At 38.1% G+C, this 26,579-nt stretch overlaps 1 protein-coding gene across 3 annotated transcripts in view; it reads left to right on the plus strand.

Moving 5' to 3' along the window:
• Positions 1-26,579, plus strand: part of ZMYND11 (zinc finger MYND-type containing 11) — a 108,238-nt gene that overhangs the window by 68,120 nt on the left and 13,539 nt on the right. Inside the window, exons 4-11 of one of the 3 annotated variants that reach the window (XM_069859326.1) lie at positions 8,576-8,620; positions 11,275-11,436; positions 20,570-20,647; positions 21,049-21,141; positions 22,514-22,601; positions 23,816-23,871; positions 24,580-24,657; positions 25,174-25,292. In XM_069859326.1, the coding sequence (XP_069715427.1) occupies positions 8,576-8,620; positions 11,275-11,436; positions 20,570-20,647; positions 21,049-21,141; positions 22,514-22,601; positions 23,816-23,871; positions 24,580-24,657; positions 25,174-25,292 (719 nt within the window). The remainder of the gene's footprint in view (positions 1-8,575; positions 8,621-11,274; positions 11,437-20,569; positions 20,648-21,048; positions 21,142-22,513; positions 22,602-23,815; positions 23,872-24,579; positions 24,658-25,173; positions 25,293-26,579) is intronic. The other 2 variants (XM_069859327.1, XM_069859328.1) reach the window with 2 other exon arrangements.

Here is a 26,579-nt window from a genome sequence, read left to right on the forward strand (position 1 = left end):
CTCTGTATTTAAATTATTTTCTCTTCAATTCTTCCCTCGAAGGATATTTTAGTTTAGTGGAGAACATGCTATTTGGAGGGGCAGTTTGCTTGCTTTCCTGTTTTCAGGAAACATTAGGAATAGAATGTGCTTTTTCCCAACACACCCATATATTCATGACTTGCTAACTCATAACTGGGGATTTTCTGATATTTTGTGTACGGAAGGTACTGGTGCTTGCTCAGACTCCAGATACTTTCAAGTCTCAAGGCTGCGTAAATAACCTATCTCTTCACTCTGTCTGCTTTCCCATCATTTTAACCTTTCTTGTAACGCACTGCCAGCAGTGTGAGTTTTGAAGGTGATTTTGTTAACACTACTGACCTTTGTCACACAGCTAGTGATTATTGAGATTTGATATGTTGCTGGTTCAATTTTGCTAGGATCACTCCATGTTAAAGGGGTATTTTGACTGTTATGTTTGTGTTAATCTAAATTGCTTCGGATTGAGCAAAGGCTGAGTTTCTTTCTTGCCATGCCTAATGGCATTTGTAATTATACTGATTTTTCCTTGCTATGTCAGTATTGGTAGCCAGAAGCTGTTTCTTGAACTGACTGTGTCATCTTGAGTCTCCATAAATATGAAGATAATTGTAAAAAAGCTGAAGAACTGTGAGGGTTTGAATCTGTACACAAAATACACCTTAAATTAAAAAAGAACAAAACAAAACACCAACCCAAAGCTCAAAACAAAACCAGCCAGATACTGCTAGCAAACTAGGGGCTTCTGACTAACTATGCTGAGGAATGGTTTTAATGTGCATCCCATTCATTTCAGTTAGGAGAAGAAGGATAATATGAAACAGCAATAGTGATAGCCAGTGCCTTGATTATGAAAGCTCTTACAAATAGAAGGAACAGAGAGGAAGAACATGTCACACCAAATGAAGAAAAATTTCTTTCAGTGTTCAAAATTTCTCCATTAGTCTTATCCATCCGTATTGCCTTTAATCTGAAGTCCTGCATGATTTCACTGATCCAAGCCATGATAGTTACTTTTTCTCACATATTGTAACAAATTCAGGATTTTCAAGGATGGAACATTCCAGACAGATTCCTAGTAATTGTGAAAGTACTGGTGTTCTTTACATTTGGTGATCTGCTGATACAGAGTTAATGAATGCTTCTATGGGAGAAAAACATTCAGGCTGGCTTCCATCTCATATTCCACACCTCAAGGAAAGTATGAGGAGACTTTGAGGGTCAGGCCACATAACAGTCTGGTCACATGAGAGCATTCAAGGCAAATGAACTTCCGGAACTCTCCAAATCTCTCTTTGCATCTCTCTTTCCATCCTCTAAGGTCTCATCATTCAGAGCTTATTTTGCCAGGAGACTTCCACCACGTCAATCTATTGTGTGCTGAAAGCAAAGGATTTTTCTTGAAAATTGTTATCACCGAGTGTACTAGGGTAAAATTCTGCTTTTTAAAAATTAGTGTCCACTGCTGTAATATCCTGCTGTGGATTTGTGAAAGTTCAGAAAAGCAAATATTTTCAAATCACTGAATCAAAGCATAAGACTGTTTTGCCATTGAGAAGCAAATTAGAATTGTGAACTCCCACCTGATAACCATGATTCTTGCTATATTAAAGCCAAGACCCTCTTCTGTCTCTACATTAACGCTATTAGCATGCAGCTCATGAGAATGGCTTCACTGCTGTGGCTTTTCCTGTCTCCAGATGGATTAAGAATCATGAACAATTCCCTGCATTCCTTTTCCAATCTTGTTTTTCTCTTCCCATCTGTTCAGGAGTATTTCTTCCCTTTCCTCTGCTCATCCTTATTTTTCAACCCCTAAAAAAGGAGCTCAGACTGTTCAGAGGATCTTCATATTACAGAAGATGACACTAGTAGAATCCATCTTATTGCTTACCTAAGAGGTGATGCTTCTTTTAAACTGGTGAAACAACCTCATCAGTATCTTCACTTGCCTCTCCCAGCTTTGCAAACTTGAATTTTAAAAATTTAGTCAATGTAATGCTATATTCTTTGAGGCTTTCACTCACTGTTTTGGACTGGTTTGGATATTGATAATGATGACATTCACAGATTCCACAAAATGTTTTTTTCTGATAGAAAGGGTATTTTGAAGAATGATAATTTACTTACGGGTTTGAAGGAAACTAGTCAAACTAGTTTTGTATAAAACTTCCATCATGGGACTGAAATTCTGCTAATGGACTAGGTGACATAGATCAGTCCATCTTGTGTTTGTTCTGGAAATAGGAATCTTGGGTTTTTCCCACTTCTTTTTGTTGACCATGACCTAGTAGAGTTGGTTTTATTAACTTTGTGGGTTCAAAATGCTCTAGTCTCTGGCAACCATTTTAAGGTTTTTTATTATTATGTCATGCTGGTCACTGAATAAAACGCTGTTGAAGTTGATGGGCTTATTAACATTCATGCTTCATTCACAATAACAGCAGCCCTCATGCCTTCATGTCACTGATAGCGGAAACAAAACCAGCCAAACCTGGAGGAGGGGGAACCCACATGGATAAGAAATTGGAGATTTAAGCAGAGCATGTAGGAGGTTCTGCTGTTGGTTGCAGAAGCATCAACCTAGAAAAACACTACAAAATTTCATGGAGAAGGCCAGAGAAGCAATGCAAATGTATTTTAAGAAAGAGGAGGGGACAGAGGCTTGGAAGGAAAGTAGGAAATACAAGCAAAGAGATAGTTTCTTTCTGGTCTGGATTATTTGTTTTCCTAGGGGAACAAAACCTTCACATACATTATGTGGAAATAAAAAGCATTGCACCTAATAAATACTTCACTCCATCACTGATTTATCTCCCTAATGAAAATAGCCTGCAAACCTCCTCTTGGCTCATCCTAAGTAAAAAAAAAGGTGATGTTAATAGCAGAAGCAAATCCAGTTTCTGAGGAGATAATGTCGAAAGTTTCTGTTAACCTTGAACTCACTTGGAATATGAAGAAAGAATCTGTTTTCTCTTTCTAATATCCTGGAGGAGAATACTTGTATTGTCTCACCTCAAATAATGTAAACTACTGCTACCCAAATGTAATCTTCTTGGGAGGGAAACTGAGGTTTATTCATTGCTTCAGGAACACAGCTCAAAGGCTGAGAAGATAGACATGAGAAGGGGTTTAGCAGTCACTTCAGCTGCTGGCATGGTACTACACTTCTTATGAAAACCTCACTTCTTCATTAGCTGTGGGAGCTAGAAACTGGCCCTATACTTTGGAGCCTGTCATCCTGAGTTGTCCAGAGCATAACTACAATATAAGAGAGGGAATAAAAATCTACCTGTCCTGGCAGGCATCCAGAGAAGACTTTGGTGGTTTCGGCCAGAAGCAAAAGATTTCTAAGAGATACTGGCAATAAATTAATTAGACAAACTTAGGCTTGAAGATTAAACTCAGTGAAAAAAGGCTAGAGGTATTCTGAGAGGCTGTGGAATTCACGGCAGAACATGAGTCTTCTTGCATCAGTGCATCAGAAGAGGAAGCAGATATCAGCAAAGACCTATAAATATGTCTGTGTTTAATACGCACTACAGAGAAGGAGATTTTGGGTTGTATCCTGACTGACCTTTCCCACCTTAACATGAAGAAGAAATTCTTTACTGTGAGAGTGACAGAGCACTGGATCAGTCTGCCCAGAGAGGTTGTGGAGTCTCTTTCTCTGGACATAGTAAAAACCTGCCTGGATCTGTTCCTGAGCAACCTGCTGCAGGTGCTGCTTTGGCAGGGGGTTAAACTGGATGAACTCCAGAGGTCCCTTCCAGTTCCTACCATTCTGTGTTTCTGTGGTGTTTTTCTGTTGATTCGTTTTAGAATAAAACTGATTTTTAAAATGAGAGAAAGTAAAAATAATGTAAAAAGCCCCCAATCAGTTAATTGCAAAGATTATTAAAATCTTGGCCATAAGAAAAAAAGAAAAAGAGAAAAAGAAGGCAAGTACTTAAAAGTAAGCAATATGCCTAGATAATTGTGATGACATGTGAACTCATAATTGCTTTGGATTTCTTTGTGATAAAATATGGGTAATGAATATTTACAGTGTCCTAAAGAGTGAATTTATGGAAATCCATCTTAAAGATGAAGCCCAGGTCATCAAAGGAGAGGATCTATAAAGGCAACTGATTTGCAATGGACAGATTATCCTGCCTGTAAAAGCACACATCATTGTAGCTACCTGCTGTGGTCGTTTTCTAGAAAAGGAAGGAGACGATAAAGTGAAACAATTTTCATAAAGGAATTCCAGCTGCTGAAGTCTTTGGATTTGAAGGAGAGATGGATGCTTGTTTATTTGCTGAGCACTTCTGATGAGTAAAAGCAGTGGGAAAAAATGGATGCAAACCAGGAGGCAGTGTATGTAGTAAATATATACAAGGCAACTGTTGGGGAGAAAATAAGCTTATATTGATGCTGTATTTACTCTAATGCATTAGTCTAACATTAAATGTAAAACAAGGGATGATGTAAGAAACTTTGTAATTTAAAACCATCATCCTGATCAAGTACAGATCCTGTACACCAATGATAAAAGGGAAATACTTCATTAAAGAGCTAGCTAGCTCATCGTGTACATGCTGTAAAGACTAAAAAGTCCTCTGAGCCATCAAGGAATTAATCATGCCTTCCTTACTTTGGAGCCTAACCTATCGTTCTAATGAAAAGATAAAAGCGGATTCAGTAGGCTACTGAAAGCAAGTTTACTGGAGAATTTGTGCTCACTAAGGAATAGGTGGAGCCGGGGCTGTTGCAGTGCGATGTCAAGGCTGACCCAAAGGACAGAAGGAGGACTCCCCTCACAGCAGGCTAGGGCTTCTGGCTAAAAACGTACACAGTGTCCCCACTGTATTTGAAAAAATACCAGGAATGCTGTTGCTTGACGCATTATGTTATTCAACCCAGGTAGTATTTGATGCATGCTAGTGTCTGTGAAAACCTGTACATCTGCCAGAGATCCATGATAAGTGGAAGATTTCTTACCAGCTGCTGTACCCAAGGAGATACAGCCTGCTTAAAAAAAGAGGCCAGTGTACACATACAAGGTGTGCATTGTAGTCTTCCTCTGGGGGAAAGGCTCCAATCGGTCCAGCTCTGCAGATAACAGCCACATTTTATAAAACTGCTCTCGTTATAGAAGTTCTGCTCTCTTATGGAAGTTCAGCAGTATTGCAAAAGCAGTGGATAGACAGGCAAGGAGAGATATTTCGAAGCTGAGCTCAGTTTAGCATTTCCACAGTTCTTAAGGGCTCTTAAAACCTCTCTCCTCTAAGCCAGTTTCAGACTGCCTTTTGTATGAGGCACAGATTCTGCTGTTTACGCTTTGAGAAACTTACTGGTGAACAGACAACAAATAATTTAAGTGTGCAGAAGCTACTCATGGTAAATGTATAAGTGAGAAGCATTTCCTTAGTGTTTTGTACTAGAGGATAGAAGTGCACATAGGTAGGGCATCCCCACAGTGGTTTGTTATATAAAGAGAAAGATGGAAGATTAAGTACAGAAGCTAGAAATTACTTTGCAATAGCAGATGATGATGGATGCAGGTTACAAAACCTAAAGCAAAATGAAAGATGTGAAAAGAGTAATGTGTAATTCTTGTGGGAAGCGTTTCTTTCAGTGTATGTGTCTACTTGATATGGACTGGTAGTCAGCTTTCTTGGGTTCCGGTGAAGAGCTACTGAAAGCCAGTAAAGAAACCTTAACAGCAGAACCCAAGATTTTAAAAGTTTCCCTCGTAGCTGGAAATGGGAAAATTGAAAGAACTCTGATGTTAAAGATGATTGAGGTTGGGAGAAGAGAAAGAAATGTTCCTTATGGCTGTTCCCAAATCCTAAAATATCAGAAATGGTATCTTCAAATTAGGCATGGCTGCTCTCATTAGACGTCAAATTCATGGGAATCTGAGAAATGGTAGATATTAATTAAGGTATTTTTTAGTTTTCTAAAGGGTTGTGAAGTAGTCAGGAAGTAATTGCAATAATGTTTTGAGTCAGTAGTTTAAAAAACATCTTTAAATAAATGTAGCATGCAAATACTACTATTATAAATAGCTTATATTTTGTAAATTACCTCTTTCGCTGGCATGGACCTTCTTGCCATTCTAGGTTCTGCCACTGTAACAAACCAGAAGTGTTGTTATGATGCAAAGCGAGTGAAATCTACTGTGCATCTGCTAGTACTCTTCCTTCAGACTAAATATGAAAACCTGCTTTAAGTTATTTATCCGCTAGATGGCTGGAGGTGTAGGGACTGTTAAAGCACAAGCACTATACAGGGGTGGCCATGAGTTTGAGTTTGCGCATAGGTGAGTCTGAACTAAAATCCAGGGATCTGGAAGGAGGTGTGTGTGCATGAGTGTGGATGAGAGATACAGAGAAACACCACAGCAGCACAGAGTTAAGCAGAAACAAAACTCTGGAAAAGCACTTGAAACAGAACTTCTGGGGAAAAAAAAAGTCCAAAGAGTGCTATGGGACAAGTGCCACACAGGAAATGCTGGGAAGCATGAGCTCCGTGGAAAATGCCTTCCTTCGCTCGCATCATATTGAATTTAGGACAACAGAACTGTATGTATATTATTCATAAATAAACGTGATTGCACCAAAGAGATAACTGACTTATAATTGTTTTTCCCATGTATGTGACCCTTTTTTTTAGCTTACTGATGAGGTCCAAAGGATATCCATAATTTGGATGGTTGGGGAAATCTAGTTCAACAGTGTGAAACCAGCAAATCCCCGTGAGGGGGAGTTCCATGAATAGAGTTTTGCCTTTCCCACCCCCACCCCCCCCCCGCTTTCCTTTTCCTTTCTCCACCTGATAGTAGAGTGACTTAATACCGAGTATCTGGGCTACCATTAAGGGACTTGGAGAAAACAGATTAACAGGTAAGAAATGAGCTATATTAATGGAATATGCATTGTAAAAAAGCAAAGTGGTCCTTTCAGACGAAGTATAACAAAGGAGGTTATATTGCTCTTATGTGCTATGCCTAAACATAATTAATAGGAAAATAAGAATTTACTAATTGATTTTACATCTTTTGTTTTGTGATAATTATGGGCTTGCTAAGGTATGGAACTGACCTAATAGTAACAATTATGACCTCTAAGTTATTGTTAATTTTACTGTCAGTATGTGCTTCACATCTCGTACTTAATGGTATGCTAATTATACAGCAGGATGTCACGTTCTCTAACATACAGATTCCCTATTTCAATTACAGCTAAGTAAATCTCCATTACTAATGAGTAAGCATTTCTTTTCCATTTATATTTGCATTATAATGGACATATTCTTTATGCACTAAAATTATTCTTTCCTTGACAACAACTATGTATTTTATTCTACAGTAAAGGCTACGACATGATAATTCATTCTTTTCTATTGGGTTTGTCTGTACTTAAATTGTCAAATGTTCTGGATAGCCTGACACTTTCTGTCCCATGTTATTTTTCTGTACTTTCAGAATAAATTTATATATTTTCTTTAAGACAACCTACTTAAGACAAATGGCAAAAAAGTAAGCTTACATGTTGGTCATAAATTAAGCCATATTTTCAAAATTATTGCATTGTATCATTCATTTTACTGAGAAATCTTAACTATTTATGCCAGTGCAAAGTGACCTATGTGACAGAATATTTGACTGGATTGAATATAAAGAAAAAGTGACCAGAAATGACAGATATCCCTACAAAATCCCACTCTGCTTAACAGACCACTGGCTATTAAACACAGTTCCCCAAACAGCCGTTTGCTGCCATGCTAATTCATTTGCCTACAATTGCAACAGGCAGCTGAGTGAATGATGAAGGAAGGCCTCCTGTTCCACCTGAGCTATGCAGCTTTTCTGCCAAATCCGCTCTATCTCGGGGGCTGTGGCCAGTCACTGGGTGCTGCTGAACTGCTGAGCTTGGGCAGCTGGGCTCTGCTGGCAGGGGCTTCCCTTCGTCTGCCAGCGCGGTGACCTGGGAAGCTTTCCCTGCCCCACATCAGGAAACAAGGAGACTGGCACATTGAGTCCCTATGGCCGAGATCATTCATTCCACACGGTCCCAGGAAAATGTATCACCTTTTATACACAAATAAGGACTGTGAGTCGTGCTGATAAAGTGCTAGTTTGATCTTTGATAATCTGCAGTAAAGAAGGTGTTGCATTGATCTTGGTGGGGCCATTGCCTATGTAGTAAATTACGTTACCAGGATCTTTTTTAGATGCTCAAAGAAGGTTTATTTATCAAAGAAAGTGCATTAACAATCATTAATATTCTTGATGATTTCTCAGTTGGCTTGGTGGTGGGTGTATATATGGGGAAGAAGATGGGTGTTGGGTTCTTTTAATGGTATAAGCACACGGGATATTTTAAAGAAACAAACTGTGGTGGTAGCATTCCAGAAATGCAGGAGGAAATGTTTGCAGCCAGATGTTAGCGGTAACAGCTTGATTTCCTGGTCACTGTGCATGAATTCTTTCTAGCCTTGTGTATATCCTGATAATCGGATGGCTTACAGTATAGATACAAAGTTTGTTTTGTTTTTATTTTGAAAGGCCTACGGTATGCAGCCTTTTTCCCAGACAGCAGCAAAAAACAAGGTGAACAATTTTTGCACTATGTGGTTTTGAATTCTGTCATATTTTCTATTACGTTTCTGTCTTCCATTAGGATAGCTTAGTTTCCTATATTAACTACCACCATCATCCATATCACTTCCAAATCTGAGTTCAGTCTGCATCCTGTATGTATGTAGTTTGGTGGTTTCTCTCCCTCCCGGGGGCTGGTGGTGGTTCCAGTGGGAGAGAGGGGCTCCTCCTGCCCCAGCTCTGCCGCTCACAGTGGGAGCTGATCAAGTGAGTCTGCTCTCCTGCATGAAAAAAAGCCCTGCTGGGAGCGCATTCTCCTCCCATACAAGCTTATGTAAACCAAGAGAAGCAATAACATTTCATTGCTGTTGGAGAAAAATTAATGCCTCTGACCTTGCTATTGAGGTCAATAGTGTAGTTGTTCCCAAGGGCTATGTACCTTTTTTATTTGCTTTATTAACTTTTCAATATATTGCATAAATGAATGTTTTATGTATATTATGTGCTAAATATACTGCATTAAACTAAAAATCTTTTCTGTGAAAAAACTGAATGATTATATTTAGAAATAATGATGCTTTCAAAACTTTACGGTGTGAATAGTGAAATAAGTTTCTTCTGGTATTTTATTTAATGTCAGGTTCCTGGCTTGAGTGTATAATTTTTGTTGCCAGCGAATATATTTCCGTATGTTTATGAAATTCCAAATCTCTTTGCCAGAATATTTCCTAACAATGGAATATCTGGCATATACCAGTAAGTAACTAATAAAATTAAGAATCCTGACATCCTGGTTCTGTGGTAACGTACCTCAGTAACCAGGACCTGTTGGGGTCTTTCGAATTTGATTTTTACCTGGATAGATCTTTAATCAAAACTGATTATTTTTCTTGTTTAATTGGCCTTTTATTACCACCTGGTTTTTTTTACAGCTTCGTAAAGAAGATACCATTATTCTTAATATGAAGGAAATATAAAGCAATACTTTATCCTGATTTTTCTTAGTGTACAGGCAAATCAAGTATATTGACAATGCAGTATCTTTAGTTTTTTCTAAAGTATTGTAAAGAAAGATCTCCTAACGTGCACTGCCACTGGACTTTGTGGGGCAGAAAAGATTTGGTGAAATGAGAATGCATTGTTTATAGTCAGATATGGTGGTGGTGTTACGCCATTCTGGGATAAACAGAATTGGCAAGTAAATTTAATTGAGGAGAAATGATAAAAGAGTCAAGTTACACTGTTAATCTGAACAACAAAGGAGGGCAAAGTTCTGAGTTAAAATGTAATTGGTTAAGGGTTGTTTGGGTTTTTTACCCCCTAAACTTACTGTCCCTGCAGTCTAACATTCATGGTATGGAAACTTAGGCATAGGAAATCTGGGTTGAGGCTGTCCGTAAATCTCTTATATTCACAGGGGGCTGGGGTCAGATGAATTATGTACACAACACAGCTGCTCTTCGGCAGAAGGGACTAGAAATATCACTTCTGTGTAGCACTTCTTACGCTGCTCTGTTGGAGGAGACCTCTCACACAAGGACTTAAATGACTGTAGTTCCCAGGCACGGGAAAATGAGAATCGGACAAATGCCAGTTCTGGTAGTTGGTGGGAATTGTTAACTCCACCTTTACAACATGATATAAAAAATAACTTGACCGGATTTTATCAAGATAATTTGTTGAAGAATAGGAGTAATTTTTTCAGAGATCTGAACCCATTGAAAAGTGACATTTGACATGAAAAGGCATTGGGAGTTTTATCTGATATATGACAGGTATTTTTTCTTCTAAGTGTAGGGAAAAGTGTGGCATTTCAGATAACAAACGTAAACATTTAACAGTGGCCACTGGAAGTTCTGTCTGATTTTAGTATTACAGATTCCTAGAGCAACATTCTGCCTCCAAATTATATGCATGCAGCTCTCATTTAGTTCAGCAAAGCTTGTGCACATGTTTCAAAGGTCAGAATTTGGCCGTTGGGGCTGAATTTCAGGGAAGAGCATATTAAAGACAGCTGTGCATCAGCAGAACCATACCCTTTGTCTTCTGTAGAACAATTCAGGAATACGTCTAATACTATTGGACACACTATTTTTTTATTGCATTGGGTATGCTTAGCAGAAACATTTCTTGCAGTAATAGGTTTATGATTTCATTTATTTCTCATAAATTAACACTTCGATACTGAAAAGTTGTCAGTTTTAAGAGAGCAAAGATGGAAAGGGACTACCAGTTTTAGCAAAATTACAGTTAAAGAGACACCGTAACAATCAAAACAAGGGAAAATAGTCGAAGAAAATAGGGATGGTCTGCTGAGGTGCACAAACTTAGACTTTGTAGTCTAATTCAGAGAGGTCAGCAAGTGTTTTACACAAAGGCAGAAAAGCCCACTTTTCATTGTGGACAGAGCTCATATTTGAAATTGTTACTAATCAGACACTTGAAAAAACTAAAACTTGGCATTCATATTCTATTGGAGTTAGTGTGTATTAAACTGATGAAGATTTTTAAATATGTAGGTTTTCCCCTGTTTTTTAAACATTATACACTTCTTAAAATGTTTATAATGTATAATTGCTGCTGGATTTCAAGACATATCAATTTTGTTCTTAGTTGCTGCAGATTTTGACAGAATGTCATACCAAAATATTTTGTATTTTTTGTAGGACTGGGAAACAGAAAATCATGACTGGTATTGTTTTGAATGCCATTTGCCTGGAGAGGTGTTGATATGTGACCTGTGTTTTCGTGTGTATCATTCCAAGTGTTTGTCTGATGAGTTCAGGCTTAGAGACAGCAGTAGTCACTGGCAGTGCCCAGTTTGCAGGGTGAGTACCTACGAGATTTCATGTGCTGATTAGCAGATTGATATTCATTAATAGATTCATTAAGGTGTCCAGATGGTCTGGCCAGGTTAATGGATAAAGAACTGAATATTGAAACAATGGTACATACCTAAAGCCTTTCTACAGAGGTACCAAAATATGGTGCATGTAGCAGATGGTCATTTTTGAAGACTTCAGTAAGTTTTACTTATGCACTTGAACACACACAGTATACTGTATGGGAGTGTGTGTACGTATGTATGCCACGTGTGAATGCAGTATATTGTGGAAATCTTCAACAAGAGTAAACAAATTGCTGTAGAAGATGCTACTGTTTTTTCTTAACATCATTTTAATGAATCATAATGTGAATTTTGTCTTTTGATGACTGCATTCGTAATATTTTAATGGAATCATATTTTACATTATAAAGCCACAATCATATTACTGATGAGGGAAGTAGCAAAGTATATGAGGTGAAATCCTCTTTCTCGTTTACTTCTGTAGATTCTCTTGGTCCAAAAAGGCCAATGTGGATTTCAACCATAGCATCCATAACTATATTGCTTTTTCTTTCTATGAATATAGTAGGGAGACAGCAAGGAGTATTTTTTATATAATTCCCAACAATGAGCAGGTGTGTTGTCTGCATATCATTAGAAGACTAAACATTCTAATGAGGATGGTGCTTACTGGGATCTGGCCTTTGATCAGCCAGATATGTCTCTTTACTGTTGTCATCTCCATGTCACCTCCTCCAATGGAGCACATTCCTAGGCTTCTTTAAATGGAGGGAATCATGTATATGATTACTAAAGATAAAATTATTGTTATAGAAAGGCATAAAAGTGCCAGTTGCATTTTGTCTTGGATTGCTGGAGGGAGAGGAAATTCCCTTGCTAAAAGCTTAGGTCTAGCTGTAGAGAAGCAGACTGACCTTCAGATGATCTGTGCCACAAGGAATGTAAGGGTTCAGGCACTCTGTGGTACGGAGAAGCAGGTTTTGAAAGCACGTGGGTTGTTCTGTTTCAAACCAGCATTTTCTGACTGCTGTTACCTTAGAACCAAGTGTAAAAAACCTGTTGCCTCAGATGGGAAATTCTCAGGGATTAGTGAAACAGGAAGAAAATCAAGCCTGCCTCAAGGAAGTGGAAAGGAGTAAAAAAGTATTGACAGGGAAAAAACAGTAGAGAATAAGGACATGTACTGTATCTCTCCATACTGGATTACTAGCATTTAATTTAGCTACTCAATATTCCCTTTGTTAAAAAAGAAGAATGACCCTATAGGGGTGAACTGCTTTCAGGTTTTTAAATAGATGTCTTTAATAGTTCTCGTAATAAGTATTGATAGTTCTTAGAAATAGTTAAAATTAGGTAAACTGGATCCTGTCTCCACACTAGTTTAGGAATAATTTTAGATGACACCTGGTGAGAGTAGGGAATGTAAATGTTTTAGTCCACCTTGTATATGAGGTGTCCTATAACATCTGTCTTATAACAGAGCTGTCATCAAGGTGGAAATGCTGAATCACTGAATGAAATACACAGACGTGTAGGGTAATCAGCTTTGAGATCAGTTTAACTTTTGTCCTGGAGCTTTGAAAACCTTTATGGCAATGACATTGAACACATGTTTACCTTGGAAAAAATCCTGTGGAACTCAGACCATGTGCACTGTGTCTGTCATTCAGTATATTTATTCCCTTTTTGTAACACAAAGACTAAGGAGAGGTTTTGGGGGTTCCTAAATACTTCCTGCCTCAGAGATCTATGGCTTGCTTAGTGCCTTAGATGATCATAGAATCATAGAATCATAGAATAACCAGGTTGGAAGAGACCCACCGGATCATCGAGTCCAACCATTCCTATCAAACACTAAACCATGCCCCTTAGCACCTCGTCCACCCGTGCATTAAACACCTCCAGGGAAGGTGAATCAACCACCTCCTTGGGCAGCCTGTTCCAGTGCCCAATGACCCTTTCTGCGAAAAATTTTTTCCTAATGTCCAGCCTAAACCTCCCCTGGTGGAGCTTGAGGCCATTAACATGATGAACAACCTATTTTTGTGAATATTACCATTTTGACTACCATGGCATCCTTATCCCTCTATTCTAGTAGCCCTTACTTTCCTTGTAATTAATTCAAATCACTTGAAGTCCTAATTGTGCACACATGGACTAAGGAGGCTTGCAGAGTTCCTGTAAGCAAAGGAGATCTAGTTTGGCACAGGAGTTAGCATCCTCTGTCAGGCTTCAGTATTTGTCCACTACATTCTCCTCACCTTCCTAGGAAATGACAGCCCTAATTTTATTTTAAAAGCAAGAGAGAGGCCTATATTCAAAAAGCTATGATAATTCGGATAGCCCTGGCTGATGGCCAGAGGACGTAACTGAGCTTAACTGACTTGCATAAGGGCAATGGGATTTACTTTGCATTATCAGCAGTAAATATGTATGTTCAAGAAAAGTAATAGCTGGGACAAAGATGCATATATTTTCATACTTGATTCTTGTAACTGGACATAGCATTTTTCACCTAGAGCTTTCAAAGCTCTTCACAAAGGTGAAGTGAAAGTATGTTTGAAACCTAATATATTGAGAGAAATAATCTAAGAACACTTCATTCTTATGTAAAGATTGCTTCTGTAATGCTGCCAAGGTCAGCAAGCCTTTGGATTATTCATTTTGAAATTACTGGTTGTACTAGTTCAATCAACCTGTGCAGCTTTATCTTGTACACTTCACTAGTCAGAAACATTTTATAAAGGACACTGCCAAGGATTTGTTCATAACTTTAGAATATTTCTCCTCCCATAATGTTTATTATGGTCTCTTGCAGACCTTGCTCTGAACTCTGTTTCCCTGCTCATGTTTTTTTCTCCGCTGCATCTGTAAGCAAGAATGTCCAGTTCCTGGCTTTGTGTTATTCTAACTTGGCGGTACCAATCTGAATATCTTGTACCCTATATAATTCTCAGCAGGAGACAGGAGTCAAAGTTCAATTCAAACCACATTGCAGTGGGTGAAAATTTTCCCTGACTGTTGACTAATCATTGTCTTAAGTGAAATAAATTGGTATTATCATCAGAATTCCTGGTAGACAGGTCACAAGAGAAAGACTCGATATCAAATGAACTTAGAGATTACCTTTCCCACTACTGGAATGGTCTATTTAACACAAGGTTAGTCAACTTGATTTCTGAAGGCTGCAGGAGACTTGCACTTTTACTGCTGCTCTTTTAGTTAGTTAAAAGGAGGAAATTAATTTTCTTCAGCTGTTAATTCTGCACCTAAAGTCTGCAGAAAGTACCGCAAAAATGCTAGTGGGTTTTGGGGCAGGGGGGATAGATATGTAAAAAAATCTGAGTAGGAGAATATTGATCACATGTTGTGGTAACTTCTTTTTTTAATTTAAATTTTGAAATAGTTTTATAGAAAGGCAAAATTAGGCATGGTGACATATAGTTTGTCCCAGAGGAATGAATTTTGCTTTGTGAAGCAAAAAGAAATAATTAATCATGAGGTTTTGCTTGCTAAATTTTTACAATCTCCTGATCAGTGTGATCTTCTATGCATGTGCTTTGCAAGGAATTATAACCAATTTACCTATCATGATAGGTGTTTCAGTATTTCTGGTTTATATATATATATGAGAGTAAAGTAAACTGTAGAGCTTAAATATTAAATGCTGTGCTGATAAGTATTCTATAAATAGGCAATTTTGAGTTGTGGTACTGTACTAAGCATTTCATGGAGTGCATAAAAATACACTATCACGCAGTTCGCAATCAACTTTAGAAATAATTCGGCAAGTGAGAACAACAAACATTAGAAAGATAGAAGCACAGGAAGATGAAAGTTACTTAAGTGAAGTAACACAAGTACTTAAGTCAGGGAGGTGTAGGTACTAGCTGCCAGTCAGTATGGTTAATGTAAAATAAAAGGAAGAAAGAAAGAATATGGCTCTACTGACTTACTTTAGTAAGTGTTTGTTAGATGGCGATATGATGAAACATTCTATAAACAGGATTTGGTGTAATCACACAAATAATAGCCATGGATTGGTGGGTGAAGGGAAGTCGCAGTACAGGACCTGTATTAGTACCACATGGCTTAGTGCACAGAGCCCACAGCCTGGGAGGTGTTAGTGCTCAGCAGATCCCCCTCATGCACCTTGCAGCTGCGTGCGCCCTTGGGTAAGTCAGCTAGACAGCAGAACTGGCCACTGCATAAGGCATATTTAATAAACTAATTTGCCCACAGCAGTGAGAAAACTGGGAAGCTTCCACTTAGAGCCTCCTACCATCTCCTTTGTGCATGTAAAAGTATATTGAGTTTAAAAGATGCTTCTTTCTCAGAAGGCACTCTATGCACCATACAAGTACAAACCAGTTTGTGGATTTGGCCGTAGTGTTTAAAAAAGCACCTAATGCATTGAAAAATATAGTTTAACTGTATATGGTCTTGAAAGAAGCAGGTCTAATGCCACATTCTGCTCAGGTAGATGGTTTTCTCAATGCTGCTTTGGGCATATGGTACACTGGTTACTCTGAGACCCATCCTGTGTGCTTGTATACCTTTCTTAATATTATAGGAAAATTGAGGACCTGAGAGTTGGGAGTTTGAGAGGCAGCAGAGCAGTAAAGCTTTCCATATGTAGCACCAAATTCCTCTGGAAAGTTAAGCCCTAAAAAAAATCCAGGGGCCAGTCAGTAAAGCATGGAGTTTATGAACAACGGTGGTGTATGCATGTTTGAATCTTGTGCATAGTTCCCCTCTGCAGATACGCCCCTGGAGTCTGAATTGCTTCTGAAAATGGAACTGGTGCCTTAGAAATATGCATCTGTCATTGAGCAGCCTTCACCTAATCCATCACTGAACTGATATGAAGCTCTTTGATGTGTGTATACACATGACAGTTGAGGGAGGAAGCAAAAAAAAAATACTTGTTAATGGAAGATTATAAGGAGACGTCTTTATGTGGGGTAAATGTAATTGAAGCCCTTGTAGCTAGACAGAATGCTGGCACTAGCACCTTTCATTTCTTAAAGTTTCTTTATTTTTTTCTCTTCAAATGCAGCATCGTGACCATTGTCACCCTGGGTGTTGAGAACTACATGCAAACTCAGGGTGCACAGGATAGTCACTTCTGTCATAAATGGTGCTGCTGCAGCATGGGGTGTTCAGTGGCAGTACCCTTCGGTGCTGCTGACCTTGTGTTGTTCATAAAGTCTTGCAGTGAATTCCTGCTCTATAAGCATGTTAGAATTGCTAAATAAGTCGCACCTGCACAGTGCAATATATTGCTTGCCTCTTTAACAGCTAAGCAGTACTATTTATCTGGACTATTGACTACAAAAAGCAATGTAAAACCAACTGTCGGGTACCAGCTTCTAAGAAATAGATGTGCCATGGAGGATAAGGTATATGTTACGTATCTCCTGCACCCACAAGCAAAGAGTTGGTTTGCAGCCTTGGCCTTCCACGTACCAGATCTCATTAATCTTCTACATGAGGAAAGTGGGTTAACCCCAGTGGGCATCTAAGCACCACAAGCCACTCTCTTGCTTCTTTCTAACTCCCAGTGGGACAGAGGAAGAGAAAAGGATGAGTAAAAGCAAGAAAACTTTTGGGTCAACATAAAAATCGTTCAATAAGTGAAGAGATAAAAGAAGAGAGAAAGAAAACAAAACAAATGATGCAAAGGCAATTGTTCGTTACCCTGCATGGGTAGACTGGGGTGGACTGATGCCCAGCCAATTTCTAGGCAGAAGATGGCTAATCCCGTTAAACTCCCTCCTCTGTCTTTCTAATGCTGAGAATGATGTTACAGGGCATGGAAGATTTGGTTAGTTCAGGTCATCTGCCTGGTTGTGTCTCCTCCCAAGCTCTTGTGTATTCCCCAGTGTCAGTGTGGGGGCAGAGTGAGAAACAACAAAGGCCTTGACACTGTGCAAACACCTTTTAGCAAGAGCTACAACATCAGTGCCTTATTGACACTGTTTTGGTTATAAATCTAAACCTTAACACCATATGAGCTGCTATGAAGACAATTAACTTAATCCCAGCCAGACATAGTAACATTCATATATTAAGATAATATGTCCTACAAATAGAATATCTACTAGTATAAGGATACTGATAATTTTTTGGGGCTGGATTGAATCTTAGCAGACTCCTTGAAAGAAACTTAAACACAGTTTGCAGTGGCGTATCTTGGTAGGTCTGACTGTGGGAAAAGATACACAGTGGATCTTGCCTCTTTTGCAGATTCACAAGCCACCGTCATTGGTTTTGTGCTTTTGTTTCCCAAAAGTAGGGAATGGAAAGACCTAACTTTCATTTATACTTTCTACTTCACTCTGGCTATAGAGAGACCTGAAAGTGGATATATATTCTTGTGTCAGAGATATATGAACAGATTTTATGTAAATCATATGCCCCCTCCAATATTATCTACTTTCTTGCTTTACGTGACTCTAGGTTGACTTCTCTGTGAACACTGCAAGATGTCAAAGGGAGTTTTTTATTAAAAAACCCCACATTTTCCATTATAGCTTCTGAAGAATTTGTGAGTGGTGCCTCCTAAAGGGCTAACCTTTGTTGTAAAGTAAATGAAGGGGTTGGATTATAACTTGCTTTCCACAAAGGGTCAGCAATCTGGGCATAAAAAGGCATTTTGCTGGCTCATAGTCTCCAATTCCCAAAATTCATTGCCTTTCAGCATTTAGTAGAGGAACTTGGAGATCAATTTTTTCTAAAAATAAATCAATACAGGGAATTGAAGGAAAAGTGGAGAAATTCAAGTTTGCCTGAATTGGAAAGTTAATGATATTTTCATTGGTGCTTAAGATGGTATTAATTGCTGACATCAATAACAATACAAAGACAGTTATCTATCTTTTCTTATGATCTGAAGGATAATACTGTAAACCATCTATCTTAACAGTTTCTTACAAACTGCATTGCCCAGCAGGGCATGAAAAATTGTTCGCATGAATTCTAAAGTACTTGCAAAGGATGATAAATGCAGAACCATGTCAGAAAAAGAAGTGCAGAAGAACTAGTCAGTGCAAGTGCATTTTATTGTGTCCTAATAAGTTTCAGTCTTTTTAAATGCTGTGTCATTAGCAAGCGTACAGCGCTCCACTGCCTAAAATGACAAAATGACAGCAGCCTTTCATAATGCAGATAATTTAATGCACATTTGGGTTTGCATTTGCAGTAGCGATGTTGGTTTATGCAAAGCTGAATAGGTGAATTGAATTCCAGCAGAATGCACGCTCGCACAGCAGACAAAGTATAACATGAATATACAGAAGGTGATTCAGACATAAATGCAGAGTAAAATTCTGTCTCATTCCAGTGTTTGGAAGGAAGGTCTGGGAACCTTTAATATTGTGAAAATAATGCTTAAGCACTTAAGTGTTAGAAAGACCAGATGCTGGCCCTTTTCACAATAGTGAGTTTTATCCAACAGTGCTAGTGTCCTGTCGGGAAAAAGCTATAGTGTTGTTATGCATACTGTAGCATCTATACAGGCTCATGACTGAACCGGTATTTCAGCATAGTTTGTAATGAACCTATGCATACTGTTAAGCAAGCAAATAAAATAAACACCTTCACTAGTAGTGTTGTGTACACTTCTGATTTAAGGAGGTAGTAAGTACAATCCTGGGACACACACATTGTGTGCTTATTGTAGTGCAAGGGCCAGACTGTGATTTTCAATCTTTGGTATCTTGCAGAAGGAACATAAGCAGAGGGCACACAATCAAATCTTATCCAATTTTATCACACTAATGTGTAATTTATACTCTTCCCAAGTAAATATGTAAAAGTAGTTGGCCTGTACTCAATGTGTCTGCTCCCTCTATATGTTCAGGGTCATACATAAATAATTCAGTAAGAAATATGACACTTCTAGTGATTAATAGTTTGTAAGCCTCATACCTCTTATAGCTTATTATTAGGACATGGATTCTGGTTTTGGGGTTTTTTTTTCTTGTGTTTGCTAAGCAACAGTCATCTGCACAGTTATGTGGAACTTCCGAAGGACCATCAAAATTTGAATATGCAGGTGTAACTGCGCCACTTGGTCCACACAGTTTGCATACTGGTGGTGATGTGAGGCATGAGAAGGGGGGAGCTCAGCTTGGCACTCGGTGCTTTCAGAGTTGTAAACATTTTGCAAGAGATATGAGCAGCTGGAAATCACTTCAGAATAGTAAGCCTAGAACCCATGTTGTTGTTTCCCTTTTGTTTTTGAGAACTACTGTAGGAAAGAGCAGGGAGGAGATGGCACTTTTCAGCCAGCTGTTGTAAGGCCAGGCAGAACTGTGCACAGCTGCTGTGACCTGAAATTGGAAAGGCTGGTTTGTAGGAGCAGGCCAGGTATTTGCAGAGAGCCATCTTCTCTTTAGCAGAGCATTTTTTGTATGCAGTGCTTCCCACTAGCCTCGATTGACTTTAAAGGGTAGATATAAATTTCTATACTAGTCTAAGATGAGGGGAGAAAACTGGATCCTGAACTGCTAAAAAGAAGCAGTCTGTGTTCCAGAATCTGAACTAGATTTTTTTTTTGAAGAATGACAAAAATCAACAGCTGCTGTTTCTCAAGCTGTAAGAAGTGCTTTGACTATTTACTGGCTAGAGCCTATTTGACTTCCTCCTAGATGGTGTCATTGTGCCTAAGTACAGAATTTGTAGATGGTACTGGATAGTGTTTTTAAAATAATTTCTTATTTTACCTGAAATATTAATGCCTTGCTAATAAAAGGACCATTAAATAAATTTTAAGCTGCTCCCTAAAATGACTTTCTTTATTGCTTTATTCTAATTAGACAATTTTTTACGTGAGAGGTTTTGCAAAGTATTGTGCATACAAGTGGATATAAAACCTGTAATTCTTCTGTAGCTGAAGTCCTCAGCCCAGACATAACTCAAAGCAATATACATAGTTATTTTGACATGTTAGTGTTACTAATTTCCCAGAAAAGATTTTCCCTAAAGAATTATATGATATGTCATTCAAAGTTACCTTTTCAAATAATGTGATGCAGCGAAAACTTTTATTGGATGAATTTTGAAGTAGTATTTTAAAATAGTAATATAAACCTCTTTTTCTTTGACAGAGTATCAAGAAAAAAAACACAAGTAAACAAGAGATGAGCACATACCTGCGATTCATAGTCTCTCGTATGAAGGAGCGGGTGAGTCTGAAACAGGGAAGTTTATTGAGGTGTTGGGTTGCACTGCAGAGGATGCATTGCGTTTGGCCGTGTGTGACTGTGCAGGGAGGAGGGGTACAAGACAGTGTTATTTTATTTCTCCCGTCATAAGTGGTGTGTGTATGTCAATATAGACTTACCATGTCTCTTTGCTTGGATTAATATTCTGGCAGGAGTAGTTGATGCCATGGGCCTGTGGCTCCTCTGAAATGGACATTTTTCAGGTTTGACACATATGTAATCTCTCAGACTGTGAATCTGCAGTTTGGTCCTGTGTATTCCCCACCTGAAATATTTCAAATGTTGGCTTTTTAAAATTTGTGTGTGTCTGTTTTCAGCTGATTCTAAATGCAGTAACTTACACTGTCTTATGGTCCTTTCAGGCTATAGATCTAAACAAGAAAGGGAAGGACAACAAACACCCAATGTATAGAAGGCTGGTGCACTCAGCTGTTGATGTTCCTACTATACAGGAGGTAGAGTGGCTTACTTTCTAGCTTCCACACTGGTAACGGTGTATTTTTAGCACTGAAGATAAACCTTAAGAATTAAAGTATTAATCCTGTTTAATTCTCCTTGTGATCAGTATTTCAGTATTGGAAACTTAAAATTTCAAACTTTTCTTCATAAATAGGTAACCAACAAAAGCCATTTTGAATGGTGCCTATTTTTCAGGTATAGAGTATCCTATATTCATTTTGTACTGTGATTTTACTGGGAGCTGTAGGTACCCGAAATCTTCAGAGAAAGTACTCTTTATCTAAGTCACTGAATGTGGACTTGAGTGCCCATGTTTGCATGTCTGGCCCAGTGTTTTTGACTATATTCCAGTTTTAGTCATTAAGGCCTTGTGTAGGTGGCAACTTTATAAACATCTAAGTGATTCATAAAGTGCCAATTGTTTTGTTGACTATGAAAAACCAACACTTTCTTGAAACATCTGTTTTGCATTAATTGTTCCAAAAATAAGGTACTAGTAGATACATTGTCCTTTTTTCTAAACCCCAAAAGTGTTAACATGACTCACGTAAATCAACTGTACATGACCAAAGTGAACAGCATATTCATCTTTATTCATTGCTGCAACTAGGTTACCATGCAATGCTCTAGTATAAATTGCCCTTTACTACCACATATGTGAAAAGCTGTTGTATTATTACCGTTATGGAAACACATGGATAAACAATAGCTTCACTATCAGTTTTTGAGACCAGCACTACTGGCTGACCTGAAGTACTGGCAACATTGGTTGAGCCTGAAAATGGGTCAGGCTTTCCTCTCACTGTGTCACCTTCACCTGCTTCCACAGAAGGTCTTTTGGCCTCGGTAACATCCTAGAAACAGGTGATGTTTTGTTTGAATTCTCATAGGTGTTCTTGACAGAGCGTAACTGAAAATGCTGCATTCTTTATCACACAAATGACCATACTAGAAACATGAACTGCATGGTTCCATATAAACATTTGTATGAGTTTGGATGACTAAGATAATCAGCCTTTGTCAGAAAACACTGACTGTCAAGTGAAGATCCTGGAAGTACAATATAAAGACAGCCAACATTGATTTGAAACTAGCTGGTATTTTAAGATACAAAATCTACACCTCAGGGAATATATTTTAATTTGTGCAAATATACTGGGCTACACTTTGTGATGAAGCTACTCCAGATCTACCTTTACCAGAATTACTAATAAACACTGTCAGAGAGGTATAAGTATTCCTTCTTTATGCAGGAAAGGCAGTGTCTGATCTGTGTTGCATAATGCAGATTTCTGTGAAAGCTCTGTACATAAAACAGGTACAGCACTTTAACAATTTTTTTCACGGTCCTGTGTTTTCTTTTGGTAGAAAGTAAATGAAGGAAAGTACAGGAGTTATGAGGAGTTCAAAGCAGATGCTCAGCTGCTGCTACACAATACAGTGATTTTCTATGGAGGTAAAGTACTACATTTATTGCTTGGTCTGTTTAATTTATCTTTATAGGACACTCACGAGTTCAGGGTTGAAATTGGTGTTAGATAATCATAAGTTTGGACGAGGTCATTTGAAAGCCCTTAAAATCAAAGTAAGCTGCAAGAGGACTTTGCAGGCTCGTTTCTGGCCCACCTACTACACAACTATTTTCATTATTTCTGGCTAAACCTGTTAGTGGGAATTCACACATTTGCCATCCTGTTTCCCCTGCAGCCTAAGTGAGAAGTCAGTCTACACTGCAGATTTCTGCCAATATACATACATTGTTCTAGGGTGGAAAGAGGTCTGACCTCTGATGTGCTGTGTAAGCCAAAACGTACTATAGACACGTGTTTTTCACTCATGAGCTATATCTGCCGTATTTGACAACAAATATAGCTACATCAACACTAGAAATTTCCTGCTGGTGCAGCGTGTGGAGGTGCAGCCATCGGAGAAGCTGCCAGCCACTGGGAAAGTAATAAGTGCCTGATAGGGTGGGGTGGTCTGATTGGAAGTAGAAAAACATCACCACCGTGTCCAGAAGCTATACCCAGGTCCTGTAACAAGGTTCTCTAGAGCCACCCTTTCAGGAAGGAGCAGTTCTTCCCTGCAGACATGGCTCACCATAGGGAAACATGGCTCACTGCATCAGGGAAACTGGGAGGAGGGTGGGATCAGCCTCTCTGCAGCATCAGGAGATCCACACTGCCGATGGTAGGGAGAGGTGTGTAGAAATACATGGGTGTAAAGAGAAACACATAGTGATAATTAGACTGTGAAGCATAATTCTGAGCAGAAATATTTGTGTGATTGTACCTGTGCTCTTGTCAAGTGGTGACAGCAGAGAGCCATGTTTAAGGACAACTGCAGTGTGTCATTAAGACACTAGCAGAAAAAAACTGGATTCATGTTAAAAGCAACCCTGTCTCCCTGCTGCTGCTCCTTGGATATATATTTTATTGCAGTTTAAAAGCTCCCAACAGTATTTTTGCGTATCAATATGAGAGAGAAAACAAATATAGAACTGATTGTCAGAATATTTTAAATGGAAGGGTTACCCAAGTGACTAAATTATGTTTTAGATTCTCAAGCAAGACAATTACAGCACAAAAGTCATAGCAATGACAGTATCAAGTCTTTGTGAGGACTGTGATCGTACTGTAATTGTTCATACCTTTTATTTTTAATTTATAGCGGACAGTGAACAAGCTGATATAGCAAGGATGCTTTACAAAGACACATGTCATGAAGTAAGTAGTTCCAAGTAACAAATATATGGACAAGATACTTGATTTTCATTTCAGAATCTAAGAAAATTATTCTTCATGTGACAAAAATAAAAAGGGTGTGGTGTGTTCTAAACTTTCCTCTAACTTTCTAACCAGTTGATTCAGAATTCTTTTTTTTTTTGCATCTAAACTATCATTTGCAAGATAGTGATATTCAAATTCTAGTTTTTAAAATAATCTAGCAATACATAACTGGACTCAAATTAATTGTACCTGCTAATATAAACTGAACCTGAGGTGAAATTCCTGCCAAATTCTGTAATTGGCATTGAAGAATTTCTCAACATTCAAAGGAGGTGAAAAAATAAAGTTAGGGAGCTGTTACATTTTCACCATTTGTACAGTTGAATTATTTCTTTCAGAATGTACTTTAAATATTTGATTAATTTAAAGAGCTATTCTTTGCATTTTAGCTATAATAAATCATTAAGAGTTGAATTAGTCTCCTCACTCTGCCTTGTTTTGCTAAAATATAAATAATGTTTCTTCAGCTTGTCTTTCATCCACTCTGAGTTTCACACCTTTAGTTTGCACATACAGAATTAATTCCACCAAATTAGCAAGGAAGTTAAAAAAAATTAACTATTTAAGATTGTGGAATACTACTGAAGTCACATAAATAGGATTTTGGGCTCTTATTTTTTGTTTGTTTGTTTGTTTGTTTTTCAGCTGGATGAACTGCAGCTTTGCAAGAACTGTTTCTATTTGTCAAATGCACGACCTGACAATTGGTTCTGCTATCCTTGTGTATGTTGCTGACACAGATTTTTATTTGTTTGTTTCTCTGTATAAAAGCCTGCAATTTTAGTGTCATTAATGTATTGAATATTCCATTTCAGTAGGCTTGTTTCAAAAACATGGTTAAGACTCTTTAAGCCTAGATATTTTACATGAGTGAAATGCTGATTGAAGTTCAAAGCTTTAACAATATAGGTTATAAAACTTGGTTATCAGCCAGTTACAACAGTCTCACAAGAAAATAAGGAGCTTACAGAAATAAAACTTTGCTCCTGGATAAAGCTGCAAAGCCAAGTTTGATTTTGGGGGTGCTTAAAATCTCTGTTTTCAATAGACATTTATGCCCTTTCCAGACTTGTGTATTTTTTTACTTTGATCCCAGCAATACATCTAGCAGGAAAATGTGTATGGTAAAAAATGAAAATAACATTACACATAATCAGCAACCATGTATACAGCGAAATATTTATGGGATAAATCAATGTAATACTTCATATTCAATAATGAATACAACATTTTTTCCAGATACCTAATCATGAGTTGGTTTGGGCCAAAATGAAAGGCTTTGGGTTTTGGCCAGCCAAAGTCATGCAGAAAGAGGACAATCAAGTTGATGTTCGCTTTTTTGGCCATCACCACCAAAGGTAATTTATTAATTCCATGTGCTGCTTTTTACAAACAAAACTTAAGTGAACTTATCTCATCTATCATGTTATAAATCCTGGCTAAGCTAGTTGCCAACATTAGAAAGACTGAGTACTTTGCCATAATTATTTCAGAAAGTTTAAAGTTCAGTCTAACACATCCAAAGTTGCCAAGTGGCTAGGAGATTCCCTCTCCATAGTTGCCATAGGCTTGGTACTTAATGCATTTTTAATTAAAGAAGGCAAGCGAACTTCAGCTGTTTATTCCAATCAGTAGCAGCTTGCTAATCCAAGGTGAAAATTGGACAGAAATGTGCTCTTACTACCAGCAGTATTGACTTCGTGCCATTTTCTCTTCTGAGCAGGCACATAGCAATTTCGTGGTTTAGTAACATAATATACATCACAAATGTTTCTGTCTAGTTGCTAGAACATTGACAGAGCTCCTGCTGTGAGCCAGTTTGCAGTTTCAGAGAATCACTCTTTACATTGGAAACTTCACTCTCTGAGATCAACTTTTACTTTTATCTCCAGTGTTTGTTTGGCATTTGGGGAAGGTTATGGTAGTGCTAGTACAGTGAATGTTCTAATTTTTTTTGCTGTTTGATTTATGTGCCTATAATGTGAGGAGAGGACACATTTGCAAAATAATTTGTGGTTAAAGGAAGGTGATATAATTTGGTGCATCCCAAAAGGGCCTAGACAGTTTAGTAACAGTATTTTATGAGGCTGTTTATTTAAATTGCTTTAGTGTAACTTGTTTTCATTTGTTATATGAACTACCAAGACTTTCTGATAGGCATAAAATGAGTAAAGAATCTTAATTTGTGCCACAATCACAGAATGATTTACCATGAATCTGTTTGCAAATGCAGCTTATCTCATTAGTACTTCTGGCATTAAGTCCACACAGCTTCAAACTCTTTAACGAAGTAACATGACACTGATGGGATGAGGTGCTTGCATCTTCTTAAACATGTGCTGATAGGATAGGCAAAGTACATTTTACTTGAGTGCCATTGCTTAGTTGCTGTGCTGGGCTTGTATGAAAGGCCAGATTACTGGTTGGTGTAAATTAGCTTTGTTTCATTGACTGCATGAAAATGAAATTTGTATTGCAAGAATTAGGAGACTGACCGCAGACATTTAATTTGTTACAGTACTTACTCTGTTATGTAGACATGCATGGCAGTGACTCTTTCTCTTAAATGTCCAATGCTGCTTGGTATAACCTTTCAAAATGTCAAGAGCTGCGCATCTAATTCGGTGCAGACTCTCTGAAAGTAT

This window comes from Phaenicophaeus curvirostris, chromosome 6 (assembly GCF_032191515.1).
Source record: "Phaenicophaeus curvirostris isolate KB17595 chromosome 6, BPBGC_Pcur_1.0, whole genome shotgun sequence".
Classification (NCBI taxonomy): domain Eukaryota; kingdom Metazoa; phylum Chordata; class Aves; order Cuculiformes; family Cuculidae; genus Phaenicophaeus; species Phaenicophaeus curvirostris.